This window comes from Tursiops truncatus, chromosome 14 (assembly GCF_011762595.2).
Source record: "Tursiops truncatus isolate mTurTru1 chromosome 14, mTurTru1.mat.Y, whole genome shotgun sequence".
Taxonomy (NCBI): Eukaryota; Metazoa; Chordata; class Mammalia; order Artiodactyla; family Delphinidae; genus Tursiops; species Tursiops truncatus.
Window position 1 is genome coordinate 87,479,103 of NC_047047.1, and position 15,268 is coordinate 87,494,370.

Sequence of the window (15,268 nt, forward strand, 5' to 3'; positions counted from 1 at the left end):
CCCTCCATCGCCAAGTGCGCTGGGCGTGCGCCTGAGCGCACAACGCTGACCGTAGTTGTTAGAAATAAGTGTAATTTGTATGAATGGAGAGAGGTCAGTAATTTTATGTTTTGCAAATGCTTTCTTCTCTATTAGTATTTTTATTCCTAGATTTTGGAGGAGTGTCGGGGCATGCAGTTTCCGTGGAGATCAGGGCTGCTAAAATGCGAGGCTGGCATGGAGGAGATTCTGTTTAAGGGGGAAAAAAGACAGTAACCCCTTCCAGTTTTTTTCTCTTTGTTAAATTTAAACTGAGACAGACAGAATTATAATCCAACACGATGAAGGCTAAGTTAGTATGAGAGCTGGAAACCAGGAGTGCACTTTGACAAGAAGAGTTCAGGCAGAATAATATGCTATAATCTATCAAGGTAACAGCCCAAAGGATGGGGTTTTCATTCCAAGCATCTCCCCTCAGCTATTACATTCAGGGGAAAGAGCTGCTAGACATCTGAGTAGGCAGCACGTTTCACGCCAGCTCTGAAATCAAATTGCTCAAGGGAGTGTAACTCTCTGGGGAAAAAAAAAAAAAAAATGGAGGATCGTCAGGGGTATCTTGATTTTTCTTCTCTGTCCTCCATCTGCCCTTCCTTCTCTCCCTCCTCCTGAGAGGCAGGCTCTGAGGAATTCTTGATCTGTTTAAAGCACCATAAAATAAAAAAAATTAAAAAAAAAAAAAACACCCTGTACCTCTTCGTTTTTTCTAAGCTGGTTGACTAAACTGCAGGTTTGCTGAGCCGTAGAGCAGGTCAGCCCGTGATCGCTGCAGCGGTGCCGTGTTGAACTGAGATTGCCCATCTCCCTGCTCAAAATGCGAAAGTCTCTCTCCACCATAGGTTTTGTATTAGAAAGTACATTTTATGTGGGGATTTTTGTTTTGTTTCTTTGGTTTCCTACTATATACCCAGAGCCTGTGCCTGATAGGACTCAATAAATATCTGTCCAAAAAATGGAAGAAAAAAAAAAAAGTAAATTCTAGTTCCTCTCCTCCATTCTTCTAAATTCTTGTGTTTTCCTCCACTCCAAGTCTTGGAGTATTAGCCTCAGTGAAACTAAAGGAGAATTTTAAGCATATATACATTTCTAGGCATTTATGTGTAATCTGTACACACACGTACGTTCTGAGCTCTTAAGAGGTCTTTGAACTGGAATAGAATTGAAATTAGGCGCTTGTTTTTCTTCTGGCCCGGCTTATTTCTAAAGGCAAAAATGTATTAGGAAGAAAACATATAGATCTCTGATAGGTAAGTGATAGAGAGATGATAGATAGTCGATAAGAGACAAGAGGGCGAGAGACTGATGGGTGATTAGTAGATAAGAGAGAGGCGGATGCGTGCGTGCCTCTGGCAGCCAATTTCCCAGCCGCGCGTGCGGAGCAAGGCATATGGGGGGCCACGTGCTCTCGCCTTGGGCTCTTATACACGTGAGACTGCAGTGAGCAGTTTCCAGTTTGAACTGCGTACTGGCGGAAGGCAGGGCTGTGGTCTGGGGGATGGATTCTCACAGTCCCTGTGTCCTCCTGTCCCGCAGAACCCTGACATGGAGGTGGATGAGAACGGGACCCTGGACCTGAGCATGAACAAGCAGCGGCCGCGAGAGGGCTGCTGCCCCATCCTGACACCCCTGGAGCCCATGTCCCCCCAGCAGCAGGCGGTGATGAACAGCCGGTGTTTCCAGCTGAGCGAGGGAGACTGCTGGGACTTGCCCGTGGACTACACCAAAATGAAGCCCCGGAGGATAGACGAGGACGAGCCCAAAGAGATTACTGTATGTCCTTTTCACTGACTGTCCCCCTACCCCGTCCACTCAGCATGTAAAGTTGGCACGACTGAGGGAAAATGCCCTTGGCACACGCCTTAACAGAAAATGTCTTTCCTCTTGAAAAATGACCTTTAGCTGACTAGGGCTTAGAAGACATTTTCGGTTGACCCAGCAGAGATTTGGCACTAACACTGATCAGAGTGGAACAAACCATTGCCTCCTTTAAATGATGAATTTTATTTTCTAACAAGTGTGTTTTGTTGCAGACGATTTCTGTAGGAAAATGTGTAAACAGCTTACTAGTTCATTTTTTCTGGGTGATAAATTGATAGAATGCAGGGTTCTCCTTGCAGGGAGGGAATTATAATGAGACTCTTAAATACTGAAAATGATGAGTTCTGTGCGGTTAATTAGCTGCCTCATCGAAGCGCAGGACAGGGTCTGTTCTCTAAGAAACCTAGAATACGCAGAAGAGCCTACCTACCCCAGCCTAGAACAAACCATTTTAGTACCGTCACCTAAATCTTTGTTGACTATAATATTACCAAAACACCTATGTCAAGAACATGTTTTTGAGGTAGTTACAATTTTCAAATTCAGATCATTAAAATAGCTATCCTTTAGGCTGAGAAAATAAATGAAAATAAATGTTCTTTATTAGACTGACTTTTCCTCCAGTGTTCAACTCTGAAAATTATGACATCTTTATTCTCTGAAAAATGAAAATTCTTTTTGAACACAATAGGGAGACCGCCATCCGAGCAGTAGCGTCTTTACAGAAGCAGGAGGGAGGTGGAGAAAAGGGAAACATTAGCTATTTGTAGGAAATGGCAGGGAAGGCGCCTGTTTATAAGGCATTACATCAAAAGCTTATTACGCTTATTTCAAACTGATTTAAGTATCCAGGCATCTTAAAGGAGAATAGAATCTGAGTGGCAAGCTAAATTCCAAAGTATTTTTTTTCTCCTACAGTGTTAAATCGTTACTACCAAATAAGGCATGGTAGTTGAATCTTCGAATTTATTTTAATTAAAATTAAGCCCCCATAAAAGGACAGCAGTATTTCCATCATAAGGTGTGACACAAGTGAAAACCCTTGCACTCCAGAAACACGTTTGCTGAACATCGCCACCTGTAGGAACTTCGAGGTTACTGCAAAGGCCCCAGTTAGCCAAAGTAGGTACATTCTATTAAAAAAAAAAAAAAGAAAAAGAAAAAGAAAAAAAATGTTGCCTAAGAGTATTGTGAAATCACAGCGTCAGTCTAAACTGGGCTTCCCTTGCCTTGGGACTTAAAGCACATACAATACTTCTGTAGTGTAGGATACTCACCAGAGGTTGTTAGAAGCCCCAGAGTCTAAAATATCTTTGGGTAAAAATGCTTAAGCTCCGCCCCGTGATGTTGGATAAAGTGCCGTAGGTCTTAAACCCGGGTGGGCAAGGTCCACCGCGCAGCCTCTCTGCCTGCCAGGCCGCTCATCTGTCCCTCCTGTCGGTACAGCTTCAGGAATTTGAATAAGGAATTTGAATTTGCCCACTGACAGGTTACCCTAAGTTTCGGAATTTAGAGCAAGTGATGAGAAATTAAAGTCGCCCAAGGAGAGAGATACTCTTTCAGCGAAGTTGGGTTTGCATGCTCAGGGTGAGGGTGCATCGTGACTTTGAGGGTAGGGTGGGGACAGGTGGGCAATGCGGGGCAGCCATCCCCTGGGGGGATGCAGCCTCTGGTCTGTGTGTCCAGCGTCATGGGTGTGGCCCTGAAGCTGTGTTCTGCCCGCAGCCGGAAGACTTGGACCCCTTCCAGGAGGCTCTAGAAGAAAGAAGGTACCCGGGGGAGGTGACCATCCCGAGCCCCAAGCCCAAGTACCCCCAGTGCAAGGAGAGCAAGAAGGACTTGATAACGTAAGCATGACAGGAGGTGAAATTATCACTCTTCTGAACCTTCCCTTTCTTTGGCTTATCTCTAAACCGGGTCTGTATATGCCTTGCCGTTTGAGCATGCGACATGCGCAGCGTACAAATGTCCCCAACTGCCAGTCGGGTGGAGCGAGAGGCCAGCCGTGGACGCGCTTGTTCTGAGCGATGCTCTGTGCTCTGGAGACACCATTTCCATGTAATCCTGTGCGTTTTGCAGCTTTTCTTCAGGGCGCTTAAATCCCTGTGCAGACATTGCAGCTAAACTGGAAACAATGAAACTTTTCCAAGCTTTTTTTTCAAACATACTCACTATTTTGGCTGTTTTGTTTTTGTTTGGTGGCAGATGTCCAACACCAAGGTGTGATGGGAGTGGTCATGTGACTGGTAATTACGCCTCACATAGAAGGTGTGCCTTCATTTTTCTCATGGTGGATTCTGTCTTTTCAATTTATTGTTTTCAGCTTACCTCAACAATGCTGTCCAAGTACAAACGTTGAATTCTGTGTCACCCCTTTAAGTGCTATATGTTGACCCTCAAAAGCATGCTAATTGACGTGTTGTATAATGTCTTTTATTTTGAAACAAACTACCTAAATTTGGAAAATGACTTACAAACATTGAGACCAAAGGGCACAAATATTTGAGTCTTATTTTTTCAAGTTTCTGGAAAGACGTGTTTCCTTCAATTTCTATGTAAACATGAATTAGTTAATTATACCAACAAAATTCAATATACAGCACTTGCCCCATCGCTTTTCTGCATCCAACTTTTTAATTTCAGTTTTATGTTGTGTTTGTTCGGGAACGTAAGCTGGGCCTCGGGGCTACTCACCTGACTCTTCCGCCCTGTCTTACAGTCTGTCGGGCTGCCCGCTGGCTGACAAAAGCATTCGAAGTATGCTGGCCACCAGCTCACAAGAACTCAAGTAAGATTTAACGAAAATCCTTCTCTTTCTAAAATCTATTCACTTGGTGGTAACAAAAAGGACGTGTCGTTTGAAAAGAAACAAATGTCTTTAAAAAGCCACCTGTGTGCGTCAGCGCCTCAGTTCGGCACACATGACTGGGCTTCAGGATGTCAGTCACTTCTCTGGACAATCCATCTGCCTTTTCCCTCTCATTTACCTCCAGCTTTTCCATATCGTATCCTTCTTCTATCTTGAATTTTCTAAAGTATAGATATTTTCTCTCCAGATGTGCATGCACGTGGAAGGGAAGTTTTACAGTTACTCAAACTTTTAGGGAGTGATTGATTGTAATGTAGAAAGTCAAAAATTGAGTTCTTAAAAGCCAGTAGTTAATACGATCGCTTTAAAAACGGACATTTAAATAGCACGAATGACAAAAGCCCACCATGACCGTAGCTAATTCCTTCAGAGTACACTGTGGTTGTAGCTATCGAGACTCCTTAGGGCAGTGATAACTCAGGTAACTAAGGCTTTTACCCGTGCACAGACAGCACGGCCTCTCGCTCCTCTGAGCCTGTGATTGTCTCTATCTTTTCATCATGAATCTGGTCAGCTACATTTACACCACCAGACTAAGGGTTTTCTTCTGTGTGTGTGTGTGTGTGTGTATGTGTGTGTGTGTGTGTATACACACACACACACATACACACACACACACACACACACACACACACACACACACACATGCATATGCACATATACACATCCATATTCAGTTACTAGACAGGTTTTGGAAGAAGTCAGTCCAAGCCATTGACAGCAGATTAAGACCTTTGGTCATCTAGTTAGAAGGGATATTCAGGTGTCTATAAGGAAAGAAGGGCAAGACTTGAACATTCCGCAACATAATGAGAATCGAGATTCCCAAATCATTGTTTTTAATCACCTGGCCTGTTATAAAAATCATCACGTCAAATTGCTCAGCTTCCATTTTGTTTGGAAATGGCTTTATTTCCAACGCAGAGAAGATTCTGTTTTCAGACCCTGTTGGATTCCTTTCCCAAGGACCCCACCCCGTGCTCCCACTCCCTCGAGACGGACCAGGGCATCCGCAGAGTGCGGGTTCTGTTTCACACCGTGTCGTTTTTTGCAGGATCCCTGCCCAGGGCCCTAGCGCCATAGATCACCTGCTCATGTTCAGTGACCTACTGAACTAGCCCTTCCGGCACGAGACCCTGGGAGTTCTCTTCATGGCGTGTAAACACCAGGAGGTCGTCCTCTTACTTAACAGCTGTAAAGTCTGTAGCCGTCCTCGCGGTGCCTGACGGACAAATAGCTTTTAGAACCTCAAATGGACAGAATTAGCAAGAACCTCCCAGGCCGCTGTGTTAAGACCTCCTTTTTCCACGGCTTGAAACCATATTCCCCTAACGATCAAAACGTGGTTAACTGCACTTGGAACTTGGCTAACATCAGAACGTGGCAACTTCCCTTTGACTCTCTTGCTGAGGAATGCTTTGCCATCTCCAGTTCCAACAGGCCTGCTGTAAACAGGGAAACAGCCTGTGGACGACTTGCATCTGGTGTGGCTTCTCCTTGGTGGTCTCCAGACCCCAGAGACCAGAGTAGGCTTCTGATGGGTCTGGTTTTCATGGCTTTGCATCCTCTGACTTTGGGCTTGGAAGGTTGTGTTGATATGAAGTCCCAGGCAGACCTGCTTCTCCTCCGCTGCTGACTCTTTCTTCCTGTCCTGTCTTCTTGGAAGATGGCGTGATGGTCCGCACCATCTGCATCTTCAGAGTGGTGTCCGCGTTCTCTTCACATCCTCCGGGGCGGTGTCGGGCTGTCTGTTCCCTCCTCCCTCCCTCCCTCCGCCTGGGGGCCGGGGTGGGAGGTGAGTATCTTCCAGAGGGCGATGGCTTCTCCTGATTTACGCTGATCTAAAGGCCACAGTCACCTGTAACTTGTCTTTGCAGCAAGTGAATCCCACTTCAATTGACCCTTTTTCTGGAAAATCCAAACTTGACCAATTTTCTGAAATGATTTGTTTTTAAGACTGGATCTTCAAAACTAGGGGTTTCACTTACGTGTCTACTATAAATAGTCTGATGTTTAAATGACCATCTTTTACTTGATGATAAGTCTTTCTCAGCTGAGGGAACCATATATTTTAATGTGGTTTTTTTCCTTTAATCTTTTAACTGATGACAGCCCTCCATCCATGGCTTTTTCATGCGAGTCACAAAGCCTTTCCTGTGCGCAGGAGCAGAGATGAATCCCTTTAGGATTTGCAACTGCTTTCTCTCGAATAATTCATGCATGTGCTCTTCTCAATAGCTTATTCTTTACATATGTATTTTAAAAGCTTTGGTCAATTTCCGCTGCACAGCCTCTTGCCTGATTGAGAGTCCTTGTGTGATGCAGTGATCTCCACTTCTTCATAGAGACACCTTAGGAAGTGGGTCCCAATTGCCTCAAAAATGTTTCTCGCTTCTGCATCAGCTAAGAAATAGAACCTCCTGGGAATGTTCCCCTTGTCACTTCTGAGGTTGAATTTTGTTAGTTGGCCGTTAACAGGACATTCTTGATCTCAGACACACGAGTTTTGCCAGATACACTCTGGGTCTTGGGTCCTCCATCCTCTTAAACTTCCTGAGATAAGACCTTGCTCCATTCTCATCTAGAACAGCACATGTGGGATAGTCTTAAAAAGAAGCCGATCGTGTTGTCGAATTATGTACAATATGTAAACTGAACCTGTATTAAAATGTAATGTGTTCGTGAATATCATTCAGTCTCTGCAACTATTGCTTTCTTGTCCCTGGTCCGTCTGGCGTAGAAAACAGGTTGGTGGCTGGGTCAGAGGCAGGTGACAGCACTGGCGGAGGGAGCCCCAGAGGCAGGCGAGGGGACCCGAGATGACCGCGACCCAGGGCCCCGAGACTAGCAGAGACTCTCAGGCTGAGGTCTCTGCTACACAGACGCCCATGAACAGCCACCCCCCCAGAGGACTCCTGACTGTGACGTTCACTGAGACCCCAGGCCAGGAAGAAAACAAAAGAATGAAATTGTCCAAATGAATGTGATTTTTTTGGTGAGGACTCTGCCCAACAAGAGGGAAGTTTCTTCTCTAAAAGTTTCCTTGGCTAAGATCCCCTGGAAGTAGCAACCTGAAAGAACTTGCAAATCACATCACATCATCCTCAGCCTATATTTTTTTTAAGAAACCACACCCTCCCAGCCAGAAATCCTTTTTCCTACTTCCAGATGCGAGATCAGCACAGACACGGGCGTGATGTAGGTGTTTTAGCCACCTCCATGACCGGTTTAAACCGGTTAAAAACTGACTTAAATCAGAGGCAATTAGCTCTAAAAACAGGCCCCCAAATTGGCTTCCATTCATGCTCAGTTGGCCACATTTAGATTCTCCCTTGTTATTCCTGTCTTTGTCATAGAACCAGAATCCCTGTGGTTAATGAGGGCCCTTGCAGGAGAAGGAATTGTCCGTCCCTGCTTCTCTTTACTTCTTCACCTTTGAACTTTGATTTAATCCTCGTGGGGTGGGTGGGGTCCTCCTTTGGGTTCTCTGACATTTAAATCGTTCTTGTGTGTTCTGTCTTTCCAAGGCATGTCTCCCAGGTATTTTCACATTAGACATAGAGGAATTTTAACCACATACTCAAAAAAAAAAAAAAAAACCTTGTTTAAAACCTGGTTACCTATATTTAAATAAAAGAATTAAAATTTTGAACTTAGGCCAAGACATGACTTTTCTCTGAGGGCTCCTTATTTCTAGAATTTCCGAGGGCTTATTTCTTCAGCGATGCACGTCGTGCCGGCGTCGGGAGGATTATTTACCAGGGTCTAATAGAGCCTCGCTCCGCCCACAGCTTCCACTCTTTCGGGTGCAGGAAGTTCACCCACTTTCAGTGCATACCAGGTTCTGAGGACTAATTCTCATTTCTATCATCTTCCGCCTTCCCGGTTCACAGTAGTAAATCCAGGGGACTTTGTGAATTACAACTGCCGTGGACTGAGGACTGTGGCCTTCACAGAGGACATGTCTCTGCGTGGAAGGATGTGTGGACCTCTCTGTACAGTTAACTCCTTACAGTAGAAGTTACGCTGAGGTTCTGGCCCTCACGTTGGGGGAGGCGTGTGATACGTGATCTTTCACTTCAAGGAGTGCCCCTCAGATGCCCTCCTTTCAGTTAGAAAATCATTTTCTTCTGCAGCAGCAGGGCCACCTGAGCACACCTGGTGCATACGTGTGAGTGTCTGTGGGGGAGGAGGGCGCCAGCCTCGGGCATCTGGGGCTCATGTGACACCATAGACACGACCTGCTGGGACCCGGTGAGCAACGCACGCCTGAGATTTAGACGAGGCTCGGGGCCTTCTCTGCGCGCCTGGCCCTTGGGAAGGTGGGGGGCTTGGACCCACCTCTCAGATGTGGAAACTGAGTCCGGGCAGTTGGGCAGCTCAGTCAGTAAGTGGCCGTCACCAAACTTGGCCCAAGCGCCTTTTCCACACTTCATGCTACCGTTTCAAAATTAGTATCCCTTTAGGGGTGTTGGTTTTCGATGGAGAATTAAAGGTTTATACTTAACTACATAAAAATACAAATTCTGAGTTTCTTTCTCTGAAGCTTTTAGCTTTAGGTCTCATGCAGTGTTTTCTCATAACCCACACGGGGGACTAAACAGGGGATTGGGTCCTGTGAAGATAAACTTCCAGGTGGGACGTGACCAGCAGTCGTGGAAAACTGTTCACAGGGGTTTTGTCATCCCCAGGAAGAACCTCGTCCCACAATTTCTATTTCAACATCTGTAAAATGTTGATAAAGTTTGTGCTGCAGCATTTTTCTAAAAATACTCTAAGAAATACAGCTTGCGGCAGATAGATTTTTATTTAACCATAAGTAAGGTCAATTTAAAATAAGTCCCATATAGGAAATTCAGGGGAGCACAATATAGGAAAACTTCTACAATAAGGATGTTTGAGGATGACTCCAGTTACACACACACACACACACACACACACACTCACCCACAGACACACACACACACAGTGCACACACACATGCTCACGCACTCACACACACAAATACACACATGCTCGCACAAACACAGGCACACTGACACACTCTCACACGGACACACACTCACGCACACACAATCACATACACACCCACTCACACACATGCTGACACACTCTTACACGTGTGTACATTCTCACACTCACATACACTCTCACACATGCACGCGCACTCACACTCATGAACACACACGCACAAGCTCTCACACTCACACACACTCCCACTCCCACGAATGAACACACAAACATATAGTAAATAAAGCAATGCAGTGTGGCTCAGGCCTGGGTTCACTGAGTTTCTTATTAAGGGAGGGTTCTGGGGGAACGCCTGGGCTCTTCTCTCTGTTTCTGGAACAGGCGGACTTAGCCATGTAGCGTCATAGGGCCCCCTCCCTGGATGCTGGCCCAGCTGCCAAGTGTCATTGGGTAGTTTGCTGTTGTGACTGGATCCGCCAGGAATCTCCCTTCCTGCTACTTCTCTTTCTAACAGCCGACATTAGACTCACATTATTTAAATCCCTTCTTTTAATATGTATTTATTTATTTATTTGGTCGTGCTGGGTCTTAGTTGCCACAGGCATGCTCCTTAGTTGCGACTCCAGGGCTCCTTCACTGCGGCTTGCGGGCTCCTTAGTTGTGGCGTGTGAACTCTTAGTTGTGGCACATGGGATCTAGTTCCCTGACCAGGGATCAAACCCGGACCCCCTGCATTGGGAGCATGGAGTCTTAACCACTGCGCCACCAGGGAAGTCCCTAGACCCAGGTTATTAAGGGAGAGTTCCAGGGGTTTGAGTTTGGGGTTATGTTTTAATCACCTTTAACCATTTTCACATGCAAATCAACGAAAAACAAAACAAAGCAAAAAACACAGAAAAACGTTGATATTTAATTTATTTTATAAAGGGCCCTGTGCTTTACGAAAGCATCTGCAGAGTTCTCTGGCAGTATTTGCATGCAGTCCAGGTGTGTTTGTCTTTGGCTTGTTTATTCTCCACATCTTCCAGGTTTGGGTGCAGGTTATGAGGAAGTCTGCAGAGGGAAAAACCAGACTTCAGTCGTCAAAGAAAGGCACAGGTGTAGGAGGGAAGCTGACTAATCAAGACACAGCTTTGTACCAATAAACTCTTTGTGCAAAACAAAACACAGAAACCGGCCTCTCCCGTCAGGGGCGTCAAGTCCTCATCTGCGAAATGGGAGAATCCTGGTACCCGGCTCACTGTAGACGTCCAGTTATCGTCACCGTCACCACGGCAACACACGCAAGTCCCACAGCTCGTGTTAAACTGCTGGGTTTTGTGACAACATTAAGCAGAATTCAAAGGAGGAAAATGTAAGCGTTAGTTTAACGTTTACTTAATGACTTCTGTGACCTCCCTGAAATAAGGAGAACTTTAATTCACTCCAAAATCTTCTGAGCCTCTGGCTTTGGAGGACTTTACAGCAAGTCCTTTAATTTAGAAAGAAAAATAAGAGAAGAAAGACACTGCGGCAGTTACATCCGTTGGAACCCTGGGGGTGGGCGATGATTGCAGAAAGGGGTGCCTGTGTGCTGGGCTCTCCCTGCCATGTTTCTGCAGTGCCTGTGTGTATGTGTGTGCGTGTGTGCACGTATGTGTGAGTGTATGCAGGTGTGCACGTGTTCATCTGCGGGCCAGCACAGGTGTTCTCACATCTGGTTGTCGCCATCAGCGTGTGGGCGGCATTCTGCTGCCCCGGGAATCATTTCCGCCCCTCTGTGCTCACATCCCCTCAGTAAAGAGGGATGTTCTGCAAAGTCCCTGAGCCTCGAGTCGGAAGCAAAAACCGGGAGAGGGCATCTCCCGGAAAACCATAGACAGAGCTGTTTCATTCTTTCGTTTTAAAAACTTGTAATCCGCACCCAGAGATAAGACACCATTTCTGCCCTCAAGACACCATGGCCAGTCCCGTGCAGGGCATCCTGGGAGGCGACCGTCGGGGTTGGGGGGGGGCTGGGGAGCAGAGGTCGTGGGCCAGTGCCTGAGCTCAGCTGGTCCAGGCGCGGGCAGCAGACGGACACACTGAGGCCGGGAGGAGGCCGTGCTGTCGGGGCCGCGGAGGGGCCAGCGAGGGGCCGGGCAGAGCCGGCTGCGGGGAGCATGGTCCGGGCAGGGGACTGGAGCCCCGAGCGCCGCTCAGCCCGGTTGGGGGTGGAAGCAGAGGGGGGTCAGCCGTCCAGGCCGAAGCAAGGCTCATTGCAGGCGGTCTGTCGTACTGAGCACCGCCCCACGGGAAGGCGCCTTGACTTGGCCCCTGCGCTCTCAGGGATCCCTTCTCTCCTCGAAATGAGGGATTTGCTGGGTGGGCCGAAAGGCTGCCGGAAAATCTGGGCTTCGTCGGCTCGTAGAAACTGAATTTTTAAGTCGTTCGTTGGTGCCTCGTCACCCATTTTCATTGAAACTAAATGAAACACGATGAATGTGGACCAGATCCCCGATCAGCCAAGTCACAAACTAACTGAAGTCTTGTGTGAAAGCTCTGTCGGTCTGAACCATCCTCCTGGGGCTCCTGGTCCAGGGCTTTCACTGCGGCAACCCCTGCTCCCCGGCCCTGGAGGGGCAGCGTCCTTTTTTGTTACCTCAAGTGTGGATTCAGCTGGCATCCGTGTTTCATTTCACCTTCAACCTGCCTTACTTGCTGTCTTCTGGGCTAAACCAATCTGTCCTGTCACCTGAACAGTCCATACACTGGCCATTTAAAGACCAGCTGGCAGTGGCCACTGTGTCTGACCTGAGAGGAAGCCCTCCCGGGGATGGGGCTGGATTTCTAACTTAAAGCTGGCCCTGAGATTTTCATGTTTTTTACTGTGAAAAACTTGGGGAAGGTTTTAAATCCAGAACAAGGCCACAAAAAAGGCCTTCCTTACAAAATATTTCTTAGCATTCCATTCCTCCGTTTTGAAATGGTGAAATTTTAATAGATACCAGACAGTACTGAATGATACTATTTCTAAATAAAGAGAACCCAATTTGTCATCTAATCCAAACTAAAATAATCCACCTACTACAAACTATTTGAAAATGACTCTTTGAATTAGTTTATTGTTTAACTGCAGAATTCCTTTCTTTATACAGTTGAGAATCTAAACCATACAGCATATTTGCTGCACGTGAACAGAAGGAAAAAATGTTTTCCTGACGATTTTAAATATGCCATTTTAAAGGTACTTTAAATGTATGTACATATGTATTTAGATATGCTGCGTGTCAATGTGTAAACACACACTTATGTGAATACATGGATTTTGCTGCCTGTGTTGTCAGGCCAGGATTCAAAGCCAGACACCTGGCCCTTCATAAAACGTGTTGGATTGGCTGAGTCCTCTCCATGCATTACATCCAGTTAAATTTGGCCTCTCCCGATTATTGGGAATCTGGTCCCGTTTTCACTTCATTCTGGGCTCCTCTGGGGCAGTTCTGACAAACGGTCTTCCTTCAAGCTCAGCGGCTGGTCACCACCCCAGCCCTGAGCTACCGGAGAAGCTGCTTCTGGGAAGGAAATGAGGGTCTGACCAGCCAGGAGCAAGTTACGTTGGCCTTTAATTGTAAATTTGAGGTTTTATTCCCGTAAACACTTCACTAATTTATAGTTTCCTCGAGCAAAATGAGCGAATCTGGAAATAAAGTAGACGTTCCCGTTGGGAAGTTACCAGCGAGGATTTCGGAGGGCATTTTTTGCTAGCGATTTCAGGAAAGAGAACCATCCTCTCTGGGTTTCTTTCTCGATTGGAAAGACCGGCTCTGAGCGGGTGAAGGGGGCGTTTGATGGGCCGAGGCCGGCCGGGGAGCCTGGATGCTTGCAGGGAGTGATCCCACCTGTCTGCGCGTTTGACCCGTCTGTGTATGTGACGTACCTGTGTACTTGTCCCTAAACGTGATCCCTGATCTTCCAGGAGCCACAATTCAAGGAAAATCACAGCCCTTCTATTCCATTCTCTCTTTTTTGCATTTGTACAAAGAGAGACGTGTTCTAGACACCTGTGGATTCTGCTTAGCTGTCTACAGGTGGTCCGTGTGCTTAATCCTGTTCTCTGTCCACAATAATCCTGCTACCTTCAAAGAGAATTGGAGAATATTGGGATAGTAGAGAGAGACGAGAACTCCCACTCTCACCTGACCTTTTTAAGGAAACAAAAACTTAAGTGCAAATACTTTCTTAATAATCAAAATGAAAATGTGATCTGGCTTTACAAAATGAGTTTCTAACGTACACGACTGTCCAGCAGCACTCTGTGGGGGGATGGGGATGCCCGGAGGACAGCCTCAGCCCCACGTGGCCGCGGAGCGCGCGAGGCCCCTGGGGCTGAGGAGTGCATTTCTAATTGCACTTCGTTTCTGAACTCAGATTTAAGTAGCCACACTGTCAAGCGGACATCCTTAGTGGACGGTGCCACATGGAACCTTAGACTTCACGGACACTGTTCGTCATATGTAGTCTTACTACATTTTAATACACATTCAGGAATATCTTAGTCCTACAACTGAAAAGTTTATGATTTGTTTAGCGTCTGTGTCCTCAACATTTTTGTTATATTATTAAGCCATTGATGGAGAGGTTAGCCCTTGTATATTTACATGCGGTCCTCTTTTTAATTTAATGCCATTTATAGACAGATTAAAACTAAATATTATATAAGCTTCACAGTGTGTTTTCAGAATAGAATATTTGCATGTTACACCAAAACCTCATTGTTTCGGACCATTCGGGCAGTATTCAATACAAGGTAGTGGAGAGCCTCTGTTATGTTATTTTAAAAATATGTTTGACTTTATTACTTTCCAACTTGTACAGAGATTCCAGTCTAGTTAAGCAGGTGTCACCAAAGAGAGCTGCTTAGCCCCCTAGGGACTAAGTAATCCTGGCTTATAATTAGCATATGCGTTATTAATACTTGGGGCAACGAGGTTGTTAGAAGCCTGCTCTCCACTAGGAGCTGGAATACTTCTCTTTCAGGCTGGCTTCTGCCCTTAATTATCCTCTACCTGTGGGGAACGCCGCCCCACGGAAGTGACCTTCAGGCCCTCCCCATCCCAGGTAGCGTTAGCGGCCGGATCCTGACGAAGCCACCACAGCGTACGGCGCACAGTCCGGGGCTCAAATTGGTGGCTTCTTTTAGCTCGCTTTCAACCCCAGGGCCACAGAGAGCAGCTCCGTTTTGGCCTTGGCGGGACAGGGCCACGCACCTCCCTGCTCCACGCCCCCGCCACGGGCGCGTGGATGGCGGCTTCGCATCCCCTCCGCTCTTGTCCTCCTGTGGTCAGGTAGTGGCGGTGCCTTTCTACGCGCCTGCCCTCTGTTGAGGTGAATTGCACTGTGATGTGCAATCGCCCGTCACTGGCACGTGTAAGGGGGCTCTTGGCGCAGAGGGGGAGAGTGTGATTTTGACAAGACCAGGGCATTTTTAAATGACATTTTTGGAAACAAAGCTACTATACGCTCCAAAACTTGAGAAAGTGGGGGAAGAAAAATTATGTATAATCTCATCTCTCTGATAAATATTAATTAATTATTATTAATTATATTATTAATCAT

The 15,268-nt window shown here is 46.5% G+C and overlaps 1 protein-coding gene across 3 annotated transcripts in view; it reads left to right on the plus strand.

Moving 5' to 3' along the window:
* MYT1L (myelin transcription factor 1 like) overlaps positions 1-15,268 on the plus strand; it is a 135,186-nt gene that overhangs the window by 64,811 nt on the left and 55,107 nt on the right. For all 3 annotated transcript variants that reach the window (XM_019942539.2, XM_019942540.2, XM_019942541.2), the window contains exons 12-14: positions 1,570-1,806; positions 3,580-3,701; positions 4,574-4,642. In XM_019942539.2, coding sequence (XP_019798098.2) covers positions 1,570-1,806; positions 3,580-3,701; positions 4,574-4,642 — 428 coding nt within the window. The remainder of the gene's footprint in view (positions 1-1,569; positions 1,807-3,579; positions 3,702-4,573; positions 4,643-15,268) is intronic.